This window comes from Hippocampus zosterae, chromosome 18 (genome assembly GCF_025434085.1).
Source record: "Hippocampus zosterae strain Florida chromosome 18, ASM2543408v3, whole genome shotgun sequence".
Lineage (NCBI taxonomy): Eukaryota > Metazoa > Chordata > Actinopteri > Syngnathiformes > Syngnathidae > Hippocampus > Hippocampus zosterae.
The window spans coordinates 8,345,920-8,360,715 of record NC_067468.1 but is presented as its reverse complement, the minus strand read 5'-3'; the positions used below and the strand labels follow the sequence as shown (position 1 = coordinate 8,360,715).

At 42.3% G+C, this 14,796-nt stretch overlaps 1 protein-coding gene across 1 annotated transcript in view; it reads right to left on the bottom strand.

Moving 5' to 3' along the window:
- Positions 1–14,796, bottom strand: part of LOC127591270 (transmembrane protein 132C-like) — a 99,715-nt gene that overhangs the window by 35,590 nt on the left and 49,329 nt on the right. Inside the window, exon 4 of the mRNA XM_052051235.1 lies at positions 1,864–2,007. Coding sequence (XP_051907195.1) covers positions 1,864–2,007 — 144 coding nt within the window. The remainder of the gene's footprint in view (positions 1–1,863; positions 2,008–14,796) is intronic.

The window sequence follows — 14,796 nt, the reverse complement described above, 5'->3', positions numbered from 1 at the left end:
AGTGTAGCGCACGGATATTTGCCACACAGCCACAAATATAAAAACACAAGTGTCATTATGTTCGTGTGAGAACCAGCGGGACCACTTACGTGACAACCCGAGAGTCGGTCGGACCAACTGACGTGAGCAATGCAAGGCTCATCCACAACCTGGACAGCGTAGGCCAGTGCAATTTCTCATACTCTCGAGCTGCGCAAAACACAATAAGACTGTGTCGCCCTGAAAGCTGGACATTTCTCTGCTTCACAGACGTTTACTATCCAACCAATCGTACTGTAATAGCCTCTTTAAATTGGTCCATTTAGGAGACAAGATGAGAAACGCATGATTAGTCAACTTCAAGATCTTAAAATTATTGCGAATAGTCTGTTCAACTCCGATTTAAAACCAGAAGTCTCTATACTACATTTCAACAAGTGCTGGCTAATGTTGATTTTTTTTCCCCCAACTTAACCTGAATGATGGCTTTTGTTTACTGTGCATGAAATGACTAAGGTTTGAATTGCCGCAGGATATTTTGGGGGAAAGATTAGATGTATAGATCGGAATTGTCATAATGGGCAGCAGTGGTCGAATGATTTACACAACTCCCTCACAGTCGAGTGGTCCCTAGATCAGAACTTGGCTTTGGCCTCCTAGGTGGCCATCATGTTCTTCCCCGTGCTTGTGCCTATTTTCTACCAGCACTCCAATTTCTCCGCACATCGCAAAAATATGCTTGGTAGTTTGAGTGAATGTGAATGGTTGTCATGCGCCCCTGCAATTGGCAGGTTGCCTCTGACCCAAAGATAGCTGGTGTAGTCTCCAGCTCACTTTTGAACCCAATGAGGACAGGTTTTAAATGTCACGGTTACAAAAAAAATTGCATTGCAAGCAAAAAGTGTTCAGTGTTCACATCCGCTCGTACAACATCTGGAGGAAATATAGAGTAGCACCGGTACCTTTTGAAACTTTTGCCAGAAAACAGAATCTTTTTTTCAAATGTTCTTGAGCAAATATGCTTTTGTATTCAAGAATAAAAAAAACCCGACAGTTGCGAGATGTCACATTAACATCTCAGTGCATGAGGAAGTCTTTTGTTAGCCAAAAGGATGTCAGGATACAATATCAGGTTCAACAGGCATGGCCTTCATTTCAACAGCCGAGTAAACTATGACTCATATGGTCTCTCCAGAGGGACTATGAGGGAGATGAATCTAAGTGACAGACATCATCTTTGACGTCGTCGTATGGAAACGCAGGCGGCCATTAGATCGGCCGTGGCTGTGCTATTTCCTGTGTTCGGTTTTCATGAATAAGATATCATAATGTAAATACAGACGCCAGCTACATGTGAGTGTCCGAATATGCAGTTGAGCGTGCTGTATATTTCAGCCATATACATGTATGTTTGTAACAAAATAAAATTTTAAGCATGAGCATTAGGTTATCTTTTGAATTGGTTCATTGTGTTGGAAGACAAAACAGTCGCTTCTAATTTCCTCACGTGATGACATTGAAATTGTCTTCAAATTGTTGACATGGCATTAAAGCCCAACTGGAGTAAGTGATTTGAATTGATTTTTGTTATTGTTGTAATTCAATGGCGGTCTGGTGAACAAGTGGCTAGCACGTCAACCTCACATTGCAAAAGGTACCGGGTTCAATTCCAGCTCTGGCCTCCCTTTGTGGAGTTTGCATGTTCTGTGTGTGTTTTCTCCGGGTACTCCGGTTTCCTCCCACATTCCAAAAAACATGCATGGCAGGCTGATTGAACGCTCTAAATTGTCCATCAGTTGCAGCTGCTCACAAATTGAAGTCTTGACATTGGAATATCTCCGGCTCGTATCGATTTAAGGGCCAGACGAGGTCAGCGAGACGTACCTTTGACTGAAGCTGTTCTCCTTTTTTCGGCAGTGCAGGGTGACAACTCTGTGTCCTTCACTTCGGACATCTTGACTCACCGTCCACAAAACCGGATTACTGGCTCTGGCACCCAGGAATGCCACGCCATCTTTCAGCTTCACCCTGGAAAGATGACCAGTTCACTCGGTTAAAAACAAATACACTGAATACGATAAAACAATCACATTCGGAGTCCGTGAAGGATTCTGTGACACGGTCTTGGAAGCCTCTTTCACCCGAGCCATCGAGCTCGGTGTTTTATTTCTTTTTTTCTAGCTCCTGGTGTTAGGGATGGGAAGTTTAAGCCAACCCGCCTATTGGCCAGCTTCCAAAGTGTTATCAGAGGCAGCACGCCGTTTATAGGTCATCGCATAGCAGCCACAACCAGAGCGTGACGTTTGATACCAGAGACTCCTAGCCAACAAACGTTCTTTGACGAATTTTGTGAGTTTTAGCTAGATATTTCATAGGGCGTCAATTCTACGCGGATTTATACTATTCGGGGCAGGGTCGATCTCTATCCCCTGCTTCAACTGTATTTGGCATCGTTTTCTCACATGGTACAGTATCAGTAGACCAGAATCACTTAATCTGATGTCTACGTACGTGCAGCTGCACACTTAATAAGAATGGGCCTCACAATTCTCACCCTAGTATCAGTTGGGTGATTTTGTAGAAGACTGTTGCGTATCTTCCACCAACACTTTGAAATTATTTGGATCTGGCCTTATTCGGGAGCTGCAAAAGGCACAAAAGTACAAGGAGAAGCCAAACATTAATGGGTAGGAACGATTTAACGGCAATCTTCACACCCTCTGCGCTCAAGCGGGATTCTTTGATGGTATCCAGGCGACAGAGGCGATAATAACTCATGAGTCGCTCACTGTTCCTGCCGGACGTGATCAAGCTTGTTGGCGTGGAGGAGAGGGAGAGCACTGATTGCTGCCCCCCCCCTTCCCTATCCTTATCCACGGCAAAGCCATCAATTGAGTCACACACTTAGCTTTGTTGAAGAACTACAAGGAGGGGTACCGTTCATCTTAAAGAGCTGAAGTCTTGTTTTAACTAACCTCGGAGTCAGAGCTGTTAGCTGACTTCGTACATAAGTCAGATGCATCGATAGTCTGAAGTGTTCGGTTTATTGAAGAAGTTGGTTTTTGGAAGTGAGTGCTCAAAAGAATGCGGTTCTACCACCTAGTAAATAACGATCTTTTAGAACAAAAGTGCGGTGACTATTGAACTGGCAAAGCGTGTCAGTGTCATTCTGACTTCCACCTTTGTAAAAGCCGCAATTACACTCTACATGGGAAAGCCCAATTCTGACTTGGTGCCTAAAACACAGTGACGTAAACTGGAGGTGAAATGAGGCCGAGCTTATACGTGCTCAAAAGAATGCGGTTCTACCACCTAGTAAATAACGATCTTTTAGAACAAAAGTGCGGTGACTATTGAACTGGCAAAGCGTGTCAGTGTCATTCTGACTTCCACCTTTGTAAAAGCCGCAATTACACTCTACATGGGAAAGCCCAATTCTGACTTGGTGCCTAAAACACAGTGACGTAAACTGGAGGTGAAATGAGGCCGAGCTTATACAAGCCATGGTTCTGCAAATCATGTTTACGTGCTGTCAAGCGGAGCCTCAGTTTTGCCCCAGCTCGATCTATTCATCAATCAGTTCATCAATTTCAGACGCTGTCTAAAAGCAGCGGTCCCCAACCACCGAGACAGGTCATTTGGTGCCGGACCGCACAGAAAGTCGAAATAACTTTCATTACTTCTGTTGTATTCATTTCGTCATCTGAATGATGTTTTATTTTGAAAAATTACCGGATTCTCTTTTATATCCGTCTCTCTTGACGCAGGTCAAGGCGGCATCCTAACTAGATGCTGAAGCCACTTCATCTGGCTCATCTCGAAAGGAAATCTATATCTGAGACAGTGTTATTTCGGTCCCAACTAAAAGCTTTTGACCCACGGTAAAGACGGGATTGTCAATCGCCCAGTAAATCCTTCTTCGCCATCACAGTCCAATACCGAGTTTCCAGACTTGAATTCCTCGACTTGGGGCGGAGCCTGTTCTCCAACCTGGAGCGAGCACTCCACCCTTTTCCACCTCGATGACCATGGCTTCACTTTGGTGGAGCCGAGTGTCATTCCGACCAGGATTCAAGTTCACACAATTATTAACAATCAATCAACCGATTACCATGCCCATCTCGAGAAGAATCCAAAGAGCTAGTGGTGTGCGTCATTGCGCGGCTGTGATGTCATAGAGAGCGATTGGTAGACACGCAGGGGGGAAAAAAAATATGCATAAAAAATGCATATCCATGTCAGCATCATCTGTCGGCAAAAACAACATTGCTCTATGGTGACACAGCGAGCTAAGCACGGGCGGCCAATGAGCACTAAATGATCAAACGGCACGTCGTAATGAGATTGCTCTCTGGAATGTGATTATCGGTGAGGGAGGGCACGGGCGGAAGGCAATAAAGGGATGAAATTTGAAAGGAGGTCCACTTTTCACATGCATCAGCACATGGGCTTGCATGTTAAATTCCATGACATCCTGCATCAGTGGGTTGAGTACGTACACACGAGATGAGCTTGTCAGAAGCGACGGTTCCTTCCGTAATGACACACTTGGATGGCGGCAGCCCAAATAATAAGTCACCTTGCTCCCAGGCATGGTTCTCACATGCCAAATGAAATATCAGGGCGCATTAATATTAATGTACCGTATGCTGTGGGAAACGAAATGGAATACAAACAATTATTAATGAAATCAAAGACTGACTCAGGGTCTTGCGAGCAAATACAAATATTTACGCAGAGTAGGGGAGGGTTGTTGTCATTGTGTTGTTGCTGCTGTTGTTTTTTTTCCCCAATCAGTATGCACAAAAACAATTGTGAGATAAGGACCTTGGCTCTGATTATTATTTTACCTTTTGGCTTTAAAGCTTGGACGACAAAGGTTCAGCGCAACACCAACTGGAGCTCATATTGTATGTGTCATTTAAACGTTAAATCTATCATAACATTTCTGTGTTATTTGGAGCTTGGCACTCATGAATTCGCAAATTCGCTGATTTGATTTGATCTTTTTGACATCTTTGGTCTTTATTTCCCGATCATGTGATCGGGCCAAACCAATTGCTTTGCTACCATCTCGCGGCGTATTGGTACCAAGGAACTATGTTGAAGTCAGTTGAGTCGCTAATTTGGACTAATCTGATAGTATCTAACCTCAATTATAAACCTCAGTGGAGGGGGCATTCGTTACAGTTTCACTATTTGTGACGGTGCTTAGTTAGTGCCTGTCATGAAATGTCGTGACATTTTATTTCATGGTATTTCACAAGAGGACAATTATATTGATTGAGAATATTGAAATAAAATCTGGGAATGGTACTTCAATTTCCATTGATACTTGTATTGTCTTCTTAATAATTGAGTTACAATTGCAAAAAAAAAAAAAATAATAATAATAATAATTCAACTTAATTGAAGGGCACAATAAATTTGGACAAGCAGCACAAAGGGAAGCTTCATGGTTTCCTGCTCGGACATCCAGAAGATGGAAGATCATTACACAAGAGCCACAATGAAGAACAGAAAGAAGCGAGTTCAAGAGCTCACACAGCCACAGACAGACCACGTCCCGCGTCTATATCTGATATGAAGTTAACACACTGGCACAGAGTGGGAGCCGCCGCATTGAGCTGCCCTTTCGGAGAGATAAGTGCAAGTGAGAACAATTGCTCTGGTATCAACTCTGTCACAAAGAAACTACTTTTGGTGACTGCATCAGCTGCTGACTCCGACAAAGGTAGAAATGAATGAGGGAGATTAGTCACAGCTCATTCATATACAAACTGCTTTCTTCCTTCAGGCTGCTGTCATAGGGCGATATGGGAAAATGTTGTTTTAATTGCTTGGATACGCATAACTGCGTCTCTGCAAGGGCAGCCTACCCGTCAAGTTTGAAATAAGACACGTTAAAAAATTCTTGTGAACTGCCTATGTAAGAAAAAGAATCTGGAAGGAAGCTGTTCAGATTTTGATCCAACTCTGAGGTCACGGTTAGGTTAATTGTAAGATTTTTGTTTGTTTTGAAGGAATGACCCCAAAAAAAAAAAACACTTTGAGCGGCGGTTTAACTCGACTGAGAGATGTTCATATTATTAAACAGGACGCTTGCAATTAACAGGCCAAAGTTAGCATGACTTGTCGATTAGCATGGTCGCGAGGATTCTTATTCAATTAATTCAATCTTATTCAATTAATGAGTTTGAGGCTATTCCCCCCATTATCGTTTAAATAGCCGGTGCGTAGCGATACGTCTGCAAAACTGTGGAAAAGTTGAACGCTGACAAAATGAAGCTGATATTGCCAGACAAAGCGCCTCAACAGGTGCGTATCCCAAACTTTTCGCTGTACAGTAATTCCCCTGAGATTAGGTGCTTTGTCTGTAAAATCTTGATTAATAAATCAAATTCATTATTTATTTTTGTATGGTTTTAGACGGATACAATCCAATTATAGCGACATACCCTATCACCCAACAATTTGCAGATTAGAGGGAGATGTAGGAATTAAAGATGCATCCATACAAATTACTCGTTAAATCCCAAAGTAGCCAATCGCAAAAAAACAACAAAAAAATGTTTTATAACCTAAGGAAAGCATCATTTTCCAGGAAAGAAGCAAGCAGATGGATATTGACTTCGATGATCAGGTTATGTATTCGTGTGTGTGTTTCGCATGAAAGCAGTCCAATGAGATGATGACACCTATGGGTGTGACAACGAAACACCCTCAGCTTGGCTCTGATCATAAGGGATGTGAAAAATGTTTAAAAAAAAAAAAAAAAAAAAAAAGGAAACACATGAAAGAACATGATCAGTCTCGTGGCCTACATTTAGATGTGATGATGCTATTTGATGTTATGGGATTTGGAGGATTTCAGATTACCACTTTTTTTCCCCCCCAAGTGTGTGTCATAACTATGCCTTTTGAGTTCAGTGTGTTTGCTACAAACTTTGATTTGTATTTGTATTTTTTTTTAGTTTTATGCTGGATACTCGGAAAGTAGTGACTTAATGTCTGTAGATTATCTGAAGGAATGAGGTCATGCATGTAACAGCAAAATCATGTTCCTACACTTAGCACCGATCTATTGAGCCAAATAAAGTCATCTGGATCCAGAAACAAATTTGAAGTCAACTATACAACTGCTTAAAAAAATGTATCTGGATCAAACTGATTTTATATTGTACAAGCACTTGATGGAATAAAATTGAATACATTCAAAACAACAAACACCATTTTTTTTTCTTAAACCACTGCGCAAACTCTTTCATTCATAACCTCAAAATATTGTGTGGCGAGACCTCTGTAATGCCCCCCCCCCCCCCCCCCCCCGTCCCCATCCCCCTGTTATTTTTTAAATACGAATTTTTGGGTTCCGACCCATCAGTTGAGAATCACTGATCCAAGGCATAGAAATTAGACATCGGAACTGTCGGGTTGAACAGATAAGCCGATTCCGATCCCATATTTGGACGGGTGCGGAAGGGGGACAAGCAGTTTAATCTCAGGATGCAAGTGCGGCAGATTATAGTCAATTTGTAAACCTGCAGTTGGATGCGAGGCACAGATTAGCAATGATCCTGTCGGCTGCGACGCTAATGTCGACCATAAAATCGCTCTGTTGCAAATATTAAAATCAAAGTAAGCAGTTTAGCCCAATTACAAAGTTGCCTTCAAGGGCTTTAATAATGTGCACATTATTTTTAGACCCTTTTGAGTTTTGATGAGGGAAAGAAGTCCAACAACCTTTTCAAGACGTTGCTATTTACATAGGGATGTCTTATTAAATATCATATACAGTAATTCCCACTTTCATGAGTGTGACCTTGAAAACATGCCATATAGATTAAAGGTGAAATCAAATCCAATTAAAATTGATGAATAAATGAAAACTTTCAATCCAATTTTTTTTTTGTAAATGGCTCATTATTTATTACGTGTTCTAATAAAACCGCCGAATGAGTGCAGAGATCTGGGACCAAATGCTTTCATGCTCCGAGTTGGACTAATGCTGCCTTAATGGTGCTGCGGCATGCAATGCTAAAAGCAGTAAATTCTTGCTCGATCCGGACTCCATCTCCAAGTGATTTATTGACTGAGTGACACAGTCGATGATGGGTGCTTTGAGCCTGCAGAGGTCCAGTCAGGTAATCAGGTTCAGGGGTCAAATGTTACCACGAATCATTCAGCTGTACAAACAATATTCCTGATGGATGGATGGGCGGGTAGATTACGAGCTAGTTCGTGCCAGCTCAAAGCCCTGGCAACAGGCCACAGCTTTTCGGTTATACCCTCATGCACTGTTGTGACGTTTATCCCAGGGGAGAGACAGTCAGTGTGACAAGTGGGACATTTTCGCCAACGTCCATGCGGGAAGTGTCAAAAAATGGATATTGGTAAAAGTGAAAATAAATAAATCGCACTTGAGCGAGATTGTCCATTCTCACGGGCACTCCGTAAAGTGCAGAAATCTAAATGAAAGTGAAAATATACCAATGCTCTCAGACATATATTCTTGATCCTCCGTGAAGGCTGTCGAATATAATTGCTTCACTGAAAAACTGAGATAGTCTCAATGTCCACTATGCCCATATGTCTGTCTTATAGTGTCCTCAGGTGGCCAAGGCGTGAACACCAGAATGAATAGTACAATGTGAATTAAAATGAACTAGAAAGTGTATCAAAAATGGTTTCATTATTTTTAAATGTTTAACTGAATTGTAGAGTCCCATTTAAAAAAAAAAACAACAAAACCCAAAACATTTTTTATTTGTTTTTAATTGTTGGCCGGAACGTATTAAATACCTTTCCATTCATTGCATTGGGTTAACATGAGATTTGATTGTTTTCTCGGCATACCGGTACTCTGGACAAACTGGATTGATAATTGATGGAAGGGTTTCAATTTAATGATTTCATGCAGTATTTTAGCTCCTGCTTAGAAAAAGAATCTTACTTTGATCAGTGCCAAATTGCACATAAACAATATGTATCGCTTCAATATCCCTTTGTTTAAATATGAACTGTATTCACAAAGTCATAGCAATTCAAACAACTTACTTGGTGGAAGTAAATCCAATCCTCAACACTGAATCGGACTGGTCAAAAATAAATAAATAAAACATTAACGTACGGTTTGCTGCTAAAATGACTGGAAGAATATATCTACCAGTGCATTAGCATCATTTGGACTTCATTATATGCATCAGTGGGCTGCAATACATAAGGAGATGGTGGCAGGTAAAATGTGATTATGTGTGTGCGTGAGTGAGAGACCCCGCGAGTGATCGAGTGAACGAAAAGTGGAACAAGAGAGAAGAAATGGAAGAGAAGCTTTCTGGGTGATTTGAGGGTGAAATGGGGAGCCAGAGGGAAGCCGCCAAAAGTCTTTGCTGGCTGCTGTGCTTTCGTAACCGTGACCATTACAATCCGTTCAAAAAAAGTCAACATTTCAGGGTTTGTTTGTTTTTTTACCTCCAGGTTAGTAGATTTGACTCGGCATCTAATTTTAATGAGGGCAAAAGTAATAGAACACTTACAACACTGTCAGTTGTACAGATTGCCCATACAGTACGTGTCGATATGTGAATGGTTCTTTATTACTACAGAATGAATATTATCTATCTAGCTAGATAGCTATTTCTCTAGCTAGCTATTTATCTCGCTAGATAGCTAGCTGGCTAGGTTATCTGTACATAAAGTATATGGTCACAAGGTAAAGCAAGGTTGAATGGATGTACTTGGTTGTACTCGAACACAAACACATTGATCAAACTTCTGAACTAGACTATCTCTGTCCCAACAAGACGAAGGTTGATCTTAAAACATTTTAACGGGAATGAATACCAAGGCAGGCCATGATGTGTCTGACACATCTGTCATAGTGTCGGTGAGGGCCCATTCAGTGCGTCTTCTTTCTTTGTCTATACAGGCAACCCAACAATTTCAAAATCAATCTGCATGACGTTGAGCGAGCAGCACCCCAATTTTGATCGTCATTCCGGCAAGATGAGAAGGGGATAAAAGCAGCTTTCAGTCACGACATGTTTGCTTCTTGGACAAGACCTCTAGTTGCAGTTTGCCAATATTTGTTTTGTGCTTACAAACTGAAAAAAAAAGATGGCCTTCACTGCAACTCCTTTAGACTTGTGTCAAAAAGAAAACCAAATTACATTTCTCAAATGACTGTCAACTTCTTCTGTATTAGGTACAGCAACAGTGGAATAGAACGAAATGCCCTGCAATTGCCTGGCAACCAGTTTACACTTGGGACCCCTGTGAGGATAATAAGAATAGAAAATGGATGGCTGGATGGCTTGATATCAAAACGTAATAGGTTATATTTTCAGTTGGTTATTCTTTTTTTAAGCAGCCTTGTTTTTATTCCATCCACCAAAATTCACGTTTTGAACAATGCTTAAGACGTTAAAAGAGCGTGTGCATGCATCCCACTTTTGCTGTACCACTGCAGCGGGCACTTCTACCACAATTCACACAGCAGGGCCGCCGACACCTTGACCGCCACTGGATGTTGATCCTGATCCCTTCATCGAGTGCTGCCTTAGGCAGTTTGGTCTGCGCGCGTGCCTGCGGGACCCCTATGGTCCCACACGCCATTTTGCTGCACTGCATGCGCTAAGGTGGAATTTCCACGGACAACACAGCAGTTAGGAGCACAAGGTATCATTTGAAACCATTTTTATTTGGCTGGAATGTTTTGGTATCACATGAAGAGGATACAAGTGCACCCAACCATTGTTTGAGTCATTCGGATAAGTGCTTCACTTTTCATATCAAGAGAACGAGACTGCATTTGACCTTGTTGGAGAGTTTATTAGCTAAAATTACATCGCGCCAAGCTTTCATTCTGACACCCAAACAGATCTGTGTAAAACTGGAGAAAGACGCCACGGACTAAAAGACGTTGGCGAATGGTGCGTCATTAAGTCCGGCAATGAAACATACCCGGGTGTCGTCATGGATGCAGAAGGGCACGGTGTGAAAGTTAAGCGTATGCGCCAGCATGGCACAAACAAATTAAGTAACCGCGACGACATCTGTTGGTGCCATGGCTGGAAGGTATTTCGCTCAACAAGCACTCCATCGAGATTGAAGCGCCTGTGTGGTGGAAAGTTGCTGGATGAGCAGTTTCAGAACTGAACCATGTTTCTGTGCAAAGGGAGACACTCTGTAACCCTTTCATGCACTACTAATGATAACCTGCAACCTGATAACATGATAAGCTGTCCACTGCCCGAAAGGGTTAAAGATGATCTTACTCAGGGGTCCGGCTCTCTTATTGGACAGGTTACACACCAGAAAGGTGAAACTGTTTTCAGAGTCACTAATGGATGTTGTACGTTTAATAACTGGCAGTGTTCACGCGGCAAACGGAGGGCATGTATCGTCGATGGTGGAATGGCTCCCTTTGAAGGTTTACGGTGTGTTTACTCCTCCTCGCAATTTAGAAATGTATACAAAGCGCACAATGCCAAAGCAGTGGGTTGATGTTGACTTGATCTAATTTTGGCCTCCGTGCATTGATCAAACTCGCAAAAGAAGTACTTTCAAGGATCATGCGCTCAAAATGGGGCGTTCACTATTCAACGTTGCGTTGACTTGAATTTGATTAGAAAAAGCAAAGGTAGAGATGAGGACATCAAACTGGAACTTTGACTCGATAAAACAAAATTTACGTGTGAATGTAATACTATATATATTTTATTTATTTCTTTATTTCCATTTATTTAAATATTTATTTTTTCCCAAGCTGGCGTCCGAGTAGGCAGCCTTCGGCAAGTGCTCTTCAAGAGCCTTGCTTTTTTGTTCTTTTTTGCTGTTTTTGTCTTTTGTTTTATCACATGTTGTTTGTTGTTTCATTGTGTGGACCTGATATGGACTCTGATTTCAGCGCTTTTTGGCCACGACATTCGTCAAAGGAGCAGTATCTGTGCTTGGTGGTTGCGCCTTCTCGGCAGCACGCCTGTACCAGCACAGATTTTGATTGGGAGGAATGTCGGCGCCATTGACTGTCGGTGCTGGACAGACCTGGGGCGCTTGTGTTTTTTGCGCCAGTAATGGGCAGCATTTTTCACAACCCCGATTTGTTCAGTGGCTATGTCAGCGCTGTTGGACAGTTGGCGTTGGTGCGGCTGGATGGATGGCCGCTGAAGTTGAGGATGAGGAGAGGGGAGCGTTGGCGCAGAGCGCCGATGCGTATTTGGAACCGTGAGTCGCCGCTTGGAATTGAAATGGATTTCCATGGGACAGGAGAAGTGAACCAATCTCTTTTTTCGTCAATGGATGCTACAGCTTCTTGTTGACTTTGAAACTTAGCTTGTAGCCGACGTGTGCACATTTTGAGCATGACGTCTCTGATCCACTGGTTAAAGGACACTTTGATCTCTCCTCTTTCATCTCAAACTGCTTCAAACAACAAAGCGTGTGACGGAAAAGTGGTTAGGACTGCACGACTGTCCGTGTTTTATGTTATGTGTTGTGTTTATTATTTTACTTTGTTAACTGTTTTGTAAAGCGCTTTGTTACAGCTGCCGCTGTTGTGAAAGCGCAATATAAATCAGCATGTATGTATGTATGTTTTGTATATCATGAAACTGAATATTAGTTTTATTTCCGCCTGATCCAATGTTGACAATCCGGCTTTTCCTTTTATGACGGCGCCCGGCAAAAAAACGTCTTCGGAGGCATGCAAAGTGTTTGCATGTCAAATGAGGATACGCACTTATGATTATTTTTGCTCTCCGATGGCTTGGAAATCGATCGCAGCAACACAGCACAGCCATAAAAAGAACAATTTCAAAAGAAAATGAATTACTGCTGCTATGCAATCCGTGCCGCGCTATTGCCGGGCAATCCCCAGTTTGCTTTGTATCGGGGACCTAAAACCACATCATGGGGTGAAATACTTGCTCCAACGCTTCTGTCGTGTCAAAAGTCCAGAAGAGGCCACATGCATTGTGGTGACACGCCCACTGGGCATTTTGAGCAACAGGTCAACCCGAGCGTTTGAAACAGATGGTAGAAGCGCCTAAAAAGCTGTTGAGGAAAAACATAAAAGGGGGCTTCACTTGGGAGAAAAAAAATAACAGCAGCCTTTGTTCCGAAGGCCTCAAACAAACACAAAGAGACGATCATCGCTTCAGACAGAAGACACGGGCAATCAAATAATGTACTGTATTGCGCTTCTTTAGCACTAGGAGACAAAGACGTTGAGATGATTCATTTATTTCTTTTGGTCTTTATATACGTCTTTATTTATGCATGTATTTGTTGATATAAACACACAACTTTACCTGTGACGAATGATGGAGGTCATGTGAGGGCTTGGGCTTGCATGGCCGCTTTTGGAACGAGTCTGACTCGTCTTTATCAATGAGGCAACTCATGATGGTAGCGGCAGAATGAATTTACAAAGCCATTTTGTATGACAATTTACAGAGAAATGCATCCAAACTAATAGAGCGGTCAATCGCCGGATCTTAACCCAATCGAGCATGCATATCACCTCCTGAAGGGGAGATTGAACGGAGAAACCCGCAGATTCAAACAAGAACTGAGAGAGGCTGCAGTAAAGGCCTGGAAAACATTTCAAATGAAGAAAGCAACTGTGGATTTGAGTCGTCGTTTATTTTTTTTTTTCCAATCCTATACTGTGAAGAGCGCAAATTGGGATTATTTTTGTATTCTTTTGCTCTTAAGGATTGGGAGGTGGATGGTTCGAATCTTTGCCATGGATGAAAAAAAACACACACAGTGAGAATAATTTCTCAGACACGCGGAGCTTGCCTGATGCTTGAGCGCTGTCAATTTGCATTTGGCCCTTATCGTTTGTCATTTGTTAAAGGGCCCAAACTGCGCAAAGGGGACAACATCATAAAATAAATAAATAAATAGTAAACTACACACAAACACACAAGCAAGGGGCCTGCTTGTGTGTTTGCAGCATTCTCTAAGCCAGTACTGTACACATCAACCCCAACACACACTGAAGCAGATCAAGGCTCATCCACCCACATTGGTGGTCGGCCCACAGGATGATGAAGGCTTGGATCCAAGCTTCTAACTCCAGATCAATGGCTGACCTCCCAGTCATCGACAGACACACTGACCAATACTACGCAGCTCAAAGCCCAGCCAGAGGCGCCGCTCCAAAACACATGCTGAATATCACATGGCTCTAATGATCCATTCCCAGAGGGCTCCCTTTGCTTGTCCCATTTCTCAGCAGCTCCCTGCAGATTTCTTTTTCATTATTTCTGCTTGTGTGAATGGGGAGGGGGAACAACAAGAGCAATGTCACCAAAAAAAAAAGACGGATTGCGACATTTGGTAAATGAAGTGTTCCGATCGCTGTAACTTGCTTTGAATTCCTTACAAAACTGAGAAGTGAAGTGCCTTTTTGGGGTGGATTAGCTGGCTTTCTATCAGAGTGCATTTATGCTTCAAGTTGGTGACTTACAGCCAAGTGTTTGTTCCAAGAGTATCTTTTTGATGGATACGCGTCCTATTCTTATAATTATCCATACTCGGGTTTGGGAAATGAGTGTGAGTGGAACGAGGTGATCGCTCTGAACGTTGTAAGCACCTGTGGGGATTTAACTTCCCACTGTTGACGTCGTTTTGGTTCTCTGCAGACAGCAAACTGGCAGATAGCACAGAGTAAAAACAATGGAGATGGAGAATGGGGACTTCTCTTTTTTACTCCATTGTGAGAACTTGCTGATTTGAATATACGCAACTTTCTCAGTATGTGTGGGTGAAGCAAGTTAGGACGAGTTGCTGCGTATTTTCTTTTTTAGG